The 9506-nt window shown below is 44.6% G+C and overlaps 1 protein-coding gene across 1 annotated transcript; it reads left to right on the top strand.

Annotated features, from left to right (window-relative positions):
• Nucleotides 1–865: 865 nt before the first annotated feature.
• znf592 (zinc finger protein 592) lies at nt 866–8832 on the top strand. Its single transcript, XM_069708716.1, has 9 exons — nt 866–996; nt 1440–3706; nt 4246–4424; nt 4521–4694; nt 4791–4950; nt 5479–5730; nt 6169–6281; nt 6389–6530; nt 6645–8832. The coding sequence occupies exons 2-9, from the start codon at nt 1460–1462 to the stop codon at nt 7146–7148; spliced, it is 3771 nt and encodes a 1256-aa protein (XP_069564817.1). The 5' UTR covers nt 866–996; nt 1440–1459; the 3' UTR covers nt 7149–8832.
• The last annotated feature ends 674 nt before the right edge of the window (nt 8833–9506 follow it).

The raw sequence follows: 9506 nt of genomic DNA, 5'->3' as shown, positions 1-9506 counted from the left end.
GGGAGGACTCTGAGCAGGAGATGGGTTGTCTTGTTGTAAGTTCAACATCCAGCTGATGATTATGACAATGAGTTTTGGTATATTTCTGATATCATTACCTTTGTGTTTAGAAGAACATCATTTGTGTAATGATGATTGTCCAAATCTTACTGTTCATGTATTCAAAGGTATTTTGATCATGCAGTGTATTTTACACTTCTGTATTTTCAGCAAATGTCCTATTTTATTTCATTTGGACTTGAGACTTTTGACAAGCAGGATCCTATCTAATGAAAGGCACGATTCTGGGCACTTGTGATGCATTTTGTTTTTAAATATATTTTAGTTCCTTGTCCTTTGCTGTTTTAGTTTTGACCACTTTTTTCTTTCTTTGTGAGTCAACACACTGGAAGCGCAACACTGAACTGCTGAAGTAACACTTTTTATAATCTACAGGCCAGAGCTTCAAGAAGTTCATACTATGGTTATATGGTTACATACAAAAGGTACATTGAACTGCGGCAGGGGCCTGTTGATGACGTTGTTGTAGCCTGATCGTGCCGTGCCATTTTGCATCTTATAATTGATTTTGACAAATTTGACCATGAAACATTATCTGATCACCTTCGACAACGTAAAAAAAATTAAAAAATTAAAATTAATTTTAAATTTTTTTTTTTTTTTTTTTTTAAAACAACCGCCAACGTTTGTGTCCTGCAGCACTTGAGCCAGGGGGGGCGGGGGGGGGGGGGGTGTCACGTAAGTATTTGTAGTGGAGTTGTTGTTGTTGTTTTTTTACAGCCGCAAACGTTTTAGCACCGCCTCTGGTCTGCGAGACATCACCGCGGGCTCCAAACAACCCAGTCAACGTTAGCATCTCGTAGCTTTAGCCATGAAACCCGAAAACAGCCCAATTTAGCTCGGCGAACACTCGGGGCCCCCCCACCCCCCTCTCACAGTCAAATGTGCGACGTAAGCTTGAGTTACTGGAGCTGTTAAACATAACCGGATCAAATGGTAAGCGGTCAGCGCGTCCGGACGAGACGAGTTTACTCGCTGGGCTGAAGGATTTTTTTTTTTCCGCGGTTTGCATGTTGCTAAGATAGGTGGCTAACTTGCTGGCTCGGCTCCGCTCGGCTACCTTGTCGTCTGTGTTAACCGCACACGCGTTAAAACACAACTTCTAGGCCTCTCGCTCGTTTGGTATTTTGACAACGCGAGGAGATGTGTTACTCTTTAATAAGCGCCGGGTTGTTGCTTTCCTTGTCGATGTTTATAGCTCGCCAGCTGCAGCTAACTTTAGCATCGAGGACGTTTCCCCAGCTGCTGTTCAGTCATCCAGCTGTTGTGTGTGTGTGTGTGTGTGTGTGTTCACCTTTCTTTCAGCTCAGCGCCCATTGTGAAGTTTAAATTAAAAAAAAAAGTGAGGTATTTAACTAACGCTGCATGTGTTTTTGTAGGTTCATGAGACTCTACAGCCATGGGTGACATGAAAACCCCAGATTTTGATGATCTGCTGGCAGCCTTTGACATCCCAGATGCCACGGGACTGGATGCCAAAGAGCCCATCCAGGGGGGCCACGAGGAGGCAGAGAGTCAGCTGAAACACGCGGGGCTGTGTCTGGACGACGGCTTGTTGAGCAACCAATCCCTCTCATCGGCAGACACCCCTGCTGTAAGTGTTATTGTGAAAAACACGAGCAGGCAGGAGTCGCTGGAAAGTCTTGAGGATCGGCTTCACCCGGGGTCAGCCTTGCAAAATGGATTCGGAGGACAGGACGCGTCCGTTGATCCTGCTGGGACGCCTGACAGTGGCTTCTCCAAGTCGTTTGCCTCCGCCTTGAACGGGGACAGTTTAAGAGAGCTTCCGGGGAAGACGCCCGTTCAGCATAAACTTGATGGAGCGCCAGTATTTTCCGAGTCACTTTCGCATTTTAGTCCAGTGTCTAGTCCCGAATCTGAAGGCACTCAGTGTGGTAGAGATGAGCTGCTTTCAAAACAAGACGGACCCTGTTTCCCAGAAGCTTCGATGTTGGTGGAACCTTCAATCCCAGACAGTCAGAAGAAAATTGACCTTAGCGTGTTTGATAACTGTCCCAAGGACTCTGATATTCTCAAGAACACAGAAAATAGAAGAAGTGAGGAGCCCTCTGACGTGTGTGTCACTAATGAAACAGAGAAAACATTTATGGCGCACAGTGCATTTCCCCTGCCAAGCGGAAACCACAACTTCATTGAGAACAACTGCAATTCAGGAACCACAATGGTTGTTCCCACCTCGTATTCCCATGTCAAATCTCAGACGTCTAAATTTTCCTCTTGCCTGGAAGCTCTGGTGGCTCTGAACGCGAGAAAAGATCCCAGCGATCTGACTAATCCCAGAGAGTTGTCAACGGTTCAGAATGATTGCGTGAAAGCTCACCCCAAGGTGCCCATATCGCCACGAAGCCCCAGAAGTCCGCTCGAAGCCGTGAAACGGTTAATAAAATCCCCCGATAGCCCCGTGAGCATCTACAGTGACAGCAGTGGCAAAGCGTCGCCTGCGGTGGCATCTGGGTCACCCCCTGCCATACCCAGGGTCAGAATTAAGACCATTAAAACCACATCTGGGCAGATCAAGCGCACAGTCACCAGTGTGCTGCCTGATTCAGAAACGGATGAAGTCCACTCTGCCTACGAATCCTCTCCTGCTCAGAGTATGAAAAGCGAAGACTCTTACTGTAACGTGTCCCCTCATCCGTCTCAAACTCTTGACAGCATCGTTGGACTACAGACTAAAGGTAACCCGGCAAGTACATCGTCACCAAAAGCTCCGCGCGGAAATTCTGAGGAAAACTCCAGGAAGTCGGATGGAAGGCAGTCCGCAACAGTTTTCCATAACACGAGTCCTGGTGGTGGTGGTGGTGGTGGTGGTGGTGCCGGCCCTGTGAAGAGATCTGTCGCACATCAGGTGCAGAAACCAAAGAGAGTCTCGGCCACAGCAGGCCCGACAACTAACACAAACTTCCTCCCAAAAGCGATGCACTTAGCGAGTCTAAACCTGGTCCCTCACAGTGTTGCTGCTTCAGTAGCTGCTCGGTCCACCACCCACCAACAAAGTCAACCGACACTCTCCTCTACAGTGTGCAGCACTGTCCCATTGGTGCATCAGGTCAAAACGGCCAGCCCTTATCCCAGCACATCCATCCCAAACACAGCTGCAGCAACCCTAAACAGACTGTTGACCAATGCCAACCCTGTGCCTACGTACGTGCCCAACTTGAAACCCCCTCCGGGGAGCAATATCAACCTGCCAGCTCACGGATACTGCTGCCTGGAGTGCGGGGACTCCTTCGGGTTGGAGAGGAGTCTCGCCTATCACCATAGCAGGAGGAGCGTTCACATCGAAGTGGGATGTACACCCTGCGCAAAGACGATGGCGTTCTTCAACAAGTGTGCCTTGCTGGCACACGCTCGGGAACACAAGAACAACGGCGTGGTTATGCAGTGCACGCAGCTCAATCTGAAACCCATATCCGAGGAGCAAATGTTTGCACCCCTGAGCACTGAACCGGTGAATGTGGGCTCTAAGGCCGCACCCTCACCGAAAAGTCAGCCCGTCCTGCCCTTGCATCCAGACAGCGTCATTCGCCACCGACTCTCTTGCCTGGAGTGTAACAAGCAATTACCTGACCACATTGCACTTGCAGGCCATTACCAGGAGCTGTCAGAGGATGTGGAAGGACTGGTGAGTAGATGTTTCACTGCAACATTAAAGGAAATAATCTGTATTTTTCTCGACGCCAACAAATCCAACAAAAAGGCCAACAATACTCTTTAGTCTTGTTCTGCAAAGTTTCCCAGCTTCTCCTGTGCTTAAAGCCTGTTCGTTCCTGCAGATGTACAATTTTGGCTGTTTTCAGCTGTGGATTAATCCACTCATTGCTGCTATGCAGGATGGTGCATATTGTGTTGACTCCATATAAAATACAGTGTCCTCTTTTTTAAGTGTAACGAAGGCACATGACACCCTCTGCAACAGTGATCTGTTTTTTGTTTTGTTTTTTTAATAGTTTTTGCACAACAGATGAGATCTGTGACACTGATGAATAAGCTTTATCAGGGTTTTGGGCTGCTCGCAGAGTACTTTTAAAAAAAAAAAAAATTTATATGATAAATGAAAATTTGTGGACAGAAAAAATATGAAATATACTTCCTTTACGTGCACCGACGTTTGTGTACTTATTTATTTTGACGTTCTTTTACTCGTTTTCTTTCACACCACAGATTTGCAAACTGTGCTCAATGTTGTTGCCCAACAAGTGCAGCTTCAGAGCTCACCAACGCATTCACAGACACAAGGCCCCTTACTGCTGTCCCGAGTGCGGCACCGTGAGTCGCTCTGCAGACATACAGAAACACGTCAAGGAAACCTGCCTGCACTATGCTCGCAAGGCTTGGTACAAGTAAGTATCGAACAAGAAATGCAGGCCTCATTAATAACTCACAAATATCCAGGACAGTGTTACAATGACGTGGCACCATGTTTCCTTTTCTTCCAGGTGTCTTCACTGTGACGTGGTTTTCAGGACCCTCCCAGGACAAAATACTCACATCGAAGAGAAACACTGTGAAGTCTTTTATAAGTGCTCCATTTGTCCAGTTGCCTTCGAGACCTCCGACAGCTGTGAAGAGCATATCAAAAACAAACACCGGGCTGTCATAATATCTCCTCGGTGAGTTCAAATCCCGTGACTCCCAGCTGTTAAAAAGTGGTACATTTTATTTTGATAGGTTGTTTTAAAAGTTTCCTCTTCCTCTTCCCCTTGCAGGTTAATCTTTAAGTGTTCATGTGGGGAAATGTTCAAGAAGAAGTCCTTATTGTTTCAGCATTTCCAACAGAATGCCAAAAAGCGCATTAAGTGTGTTTTCAAGTGTCCAGAATGCAACTCGGTGTTTCCACAAAAGCAGCTTTTAATGCAACACTTCAAGGTTAGACCTAAATGGGTTTTTTTGTTTTGTTTTGTTTTTTATTAGGATAACCTTTGTATGTTTGTCAGTTAACAACAAACTGCCTGGTAATGATCTATTTAGCCTGTATTTTGAGATGGTTTCAGGAGTTTAAATGTTTATCCACATTCTCGGTTACTTATTTAATAACTGAAAGTAGCGTAAAGAAAAACAAAAAGCAACTGATTACTGATTTCTGTTATTTGTGTCAAAACTGAGGGGAAAAAAAAAAGTGACATTTAACGTCAACCCGCAGGAGCGTTATGAAACGTGCCCAGTAAAGCAAAGCTGCTGTTGTGCTACGTTTGCCTCTGTCACATTATGAGCTCTTTTAAAACCAGGCACACGATGCATAGAAATCAACGGGGTAAAATATGAAGTGACGCACTCCAGCAGCACCGTTGGCAAAAGAGCAGTCAGATATTGTTGAGTAAATAATGACTTAATAGAGACAACAGGGTGTCATATTTGAACTCTTCTTCTTTTGCCACTGGGTTTCCCGTTTTGCAGGATGCGCACGTAGGGAACGTGACCGGAGAGACGGAGAAGAAGAGCAATGAAGCGGACCGGGACAAGGACTCTCGTTCCGTCCGACAACCAAAGAGTCACCGCCCCGCTAAGCGGACGGACAGTCCCAGGAAAAGGTCCGAGCAGAACAGCCGGCCGGGCTTGAAGCCCAACCGCTGGACGTGTGGCGAGTGTCACAAGGGCTTCACAGAACGAGACTCCTTCGTTTCTCACATGAGGACCGACCACAGGAAGGTAAAGGTGCACGAATCGCTGCACACTTTCGGTGCATCCTTTTTGAGTTACTCTGTTCGGGGAGGATATCGTAGCAGTGTTTAACTTAAATGTTTAACTTAACATTTGGTGTCCTGGTTTTTGTTTTTGTTTTTTTAGCTGACATGGTGACTGAACCTTCCCCTTGTAGCTGAGTGTAGCACAATAACTGAAATGTTACTATATATCAATTCTGCACAATAAACAAGATTAGCAGTTACGGGTATAATTACTTTATTACAAGTAATGAATAAATCATTTCTAAAAACGTATTTGTCCGAACAATGAATTCATTAGATATTACTGATTACCTCATAACTCGAGGTAATTACTTCAATACAGTGTAAGTCTGCAAAGCTAGTCTTGCCACACTTTTTTTTTGAATTTTCCGTCTTATTTTGAACTTCTTTGTGTCAACAGTCAGTAAAGAAGTATCCATGCCAACATTGTGAGCAGTCTTACAACTCTGCAGTCAGCCTGAGAAGACACATTCGCACCGACCATGATGGGAAGAAGGGAATTTACTCCTGTTGGTAAGATCTGAAAATGTTTCGCTTTGAAAGTGAAAATTGAAGATATTAAATGTTGTTACAGTGTTTTTTTTTGTTGTTGTTGTTTTTTTTTGTTCCCCACACATTAGGTACTGCACGGACACCGTGATGATATTCACGACAAGCGTGCTGTTGAAGAACCACATCAGTCTCATGCACGGAATTAAAAATCCTGATCTCAGCCAAATGCCAAAAACATTCATCCAGGAATCCAAAAAACCTCTGGGCAAGGTAAGCTTATTTGTTTACACCGACGGCAAAGAAATACCCGCAGGCACGTGCAACAAACGTCACACATCTTGCCGGTCGGCATTTTAAAAGGCGTGAACTTGTGTGATTTTTCAGAGGCTCGTGCCGGCAACGCCTGCCGTGGGCACGCAGGCCGGGGGGCCGGACGGCGCCGGCAGTCTCGAGGCTCCTTCGGCTAAGCATCTGAAAGCTCAGCTCCGCTGTTCAAAGTGCGGCTTCATCACAGAGGACGGCGCGGAGTTCAAGCGGCACATACCTCTGCACAAAACCGACGAGAACACTCCTCAGTGCCTTCGCTGCGGCCTGTGTTTCACCTCCGTGCTGTCTCTCAGCAGACATCTTTTCATCGTGCACAAAGTCAAAGATCCCGCGGAAGTGAAGCGAGAAGGCGGGGGGGGGGCCGATGTTCGGAAGAAGGAGCGGAACAATCGGCCCGTCGGAGCAGCAGAGGACGACGAGGGAAACCACTCGCCGCCGGAGAGAAACGAGTTTGAGCCCTCGCAGTCAATGGAGCCGGAGAGTCCTCGCTGTACCAAGACCTCGGACTGTAATTTAAAACTTAGCACTAACTCTCCGACACAAGCAGTTTCTCTGCGGTAGCGAGGGTCGACTCGGCTCCTTTTTTTTAAAAAAAAGCTGCTTAAACATCTTCGGCTTTCGTGTGAAAGTTACAAGGGATGTTCTTCGTGGAGGTGGTACAAAGATTCGGGGCCTTTAATTTTCTGTCAAGTTATTTAGAGGCAGTGCAGTATATTTAATTAAAACAGTATTTTCATATTCATTTTTTTTAATTTAACCTTGCATGTTGGAAATATATTAATCTTGCCTTTCACATATATTTGCACTTATACCACAGCTGAACCCTTTTCTTCTTCTTTTTTTTTTTTATCTCTAATTTTCCATCCACCCTGACAGGAGACTCAGGAAAGTCTGTTAGTTTTAAGGTCTGGTATTGATTGATGTACTGGTGAATGGAGGGAGGGAGATTTTTTTTTTTTTTTTCACCTTTTATAAACAGTGGTAATTTAATATTGTTGTAATTTCCTGAATTGGATTTGGCTTGCTTTTTTTTTTTTTTTTTTTTTTTTGACATGAACTGTTACAAAATCTAGAATTGTGATCACCATTTCTCACAAAACATACTATTGTTGAATATCCATTTCATAGCAGTACTTGTGCATTCGTGCTACGTGGTTAATAGAGATCCCATGCAGGTACGGAGCTGTCTTGCTAAAGTGGGTCTACACATACAAACGAATGCATATTTTGACTCTAACTACGTTGAAAGGCTTCAAGTTTATGAACATGTTTGATTCTTGGGTGCATGACTTGACCCAGTTCTGGCCTTTTTTCGTCGATGTTTTTTTGGTTTGTTTTGGTTTGTTTTTTTTTTAAACTTTTTTTCAGAGTGTTTGGGGGGGAAACGGAGGTATTACACGTGTGCTGCAGCAGTATTGAAAATACCTCAAATTGCCAGAAGTGTTTTGTTTTGTTTTTTCTTTCTGGCATGTGAACCGTCAGCGTTGTGTCAAATCAGGGTACATTGTTTTGGATAATCCAGTGCAGGTGCGAGAGTGAAGTTCAGGGGCATATCAGAGATTGCGTTCACAGTGATACTAGTAATACCCGAGGAACTAATGCATGACTATATCCACGTTGACTTCAGAGCAAAGCTTATTTCTTCAATCGCTTACAGAGGTGGATACTTCTTGTTTGCAGGATGTAATTTTGTTAGTCAACACCTCGTGTTTTGTGTCGACTACATGACAGTTCCTACCTCCGTGGTAAATGGCAGTGATTGTTAAACGTTGAAAGGCTTTCAGAAGTTGCAGTTAATCTCGGTGCAATGTTAAAATCAGTTTATAAAACATGTATTATCCCATATTATTCAATTTTATAAATTATGTTGGGAACGATATTAAGGCTTTATGGTCATATTGACTTAACTGAAAAGTGAACTTTTCTATGAAAGTGCTATGAGCTCTTTACTTCTCTTGTCAGTCCTTAAGTCGCCACGCTGCAGCTGTGAAACTGCAGAGGCTGAACGGACTAAACTCGTTCACGACTTGTTCTTTTGTAATGCTTGTTGAACGATATTTGTACTTTTGATACCGCGTACAGTGAGGACTTGTATAGGAAAGTAACTTGTGTACATATAGTAGCCTACGACACCTGGATTCACAGCGTTTCTTAATAAGCCATTATGTCTGTTCAGCATGCAGCGGCCCATGTGCCTTGCCGTTACGTTCGAGTACTTATAAATAAATCAGTACATTTAATTACACATCTGCCTCGTCTTTTGCTCGTCTACGTTGCAGACCTTGTTTGTGTCCCTGAACTGCCGGACGCCGGGGAGGAAAGTGTTTTGATGGTATTTGGATGTGATAATTGGTGGGGTTTGCAGTGAGGCCACGTACTTCACAGTCATCGCAGCAAGTCAGGAGGGCACAAAGCACGCTAACGTGCATCATGCATCCAATGAGCAACAACCGCAGATAGATGACCTCATCCCATTAGAATATTAAGCCCATCCTTTCTCAGTATAACTGCCTGTCCCCAAAGTCACAGAGGAGCAAAGGGGTTTTAATTGAGCAGCACCGATTGAACTCGAAGCAGGTTTGAGAAATGAAAGGCGCTTTGACAAACACCTGCCGAGGAAGACTCCTGTCTTCTTTCGTCCTCATCTTGTGCATCGCCATGACAACTTCAATGACTTTTGATTTGACTGAGCTGAGAAATAAAGTTTCAAAGCTCAAGGTGAATCCAAGAGGGAATCTGTGGGCAACAGGTAAGAAAATGGAACACTTTATTGGCTTAATGTGTGATCGTTTTTTTGTTGTTGTTGTTGTAGATAACATGGAGTTTGTTTGTTTGATTCCATAAGGGCATTTCATGGGCAAGAAAAGCATTGTGGATAGTTCCACTGTGGAGTCTGTCATTGAAGATATAAAGGATCCC

Source organism: Brachyistius frenatus, unplaced genomic scaffold (genome assembly GCF_029030835.1).
Source record: "Brachyistius frenatus isolate BFR_SWC_R1_liver_20210118 unplaced genomic scaffold, ASM2903083v1 Contig_77, whole genome shotgun sequence".
Classification (NCBI taxonomy): domain Eukaryota; kingdom Metazoa; phylum Chordata; class Actinopteri; family Embiotocidae; genus Brachyistius; species Brachyistius frenatus.
Note: the sequence above shows the minus strand (reverse complement) of the source record. Positions and strands in the feature narration are given on the sequence as shown.

Bases quoted from the DNA above. Each gene is read 5' to 3' on its own strand.
- znf592 (XM_069708716.1), top strand. From the start codon at position 1,460: ATGGGTGACATGAAAACCCCAGATTTTGATGATCTGCTGGCAGCCTTT. The intron at 4,695-4,790 runs GTGAGTTCAAAT...TTCCCCTTGCAG, and splicing joins GCTGTCATAATATCTCCTCG to GTTAATCTTTAAGTGTTCAT. The intron at 4,951-5,478 runs GTTAGACCTAAA...CCCGTTTTGCAG, and splicing joins TTTTAATGCAACACTTCAAG to GATGCGCACGTAGGGAACGT.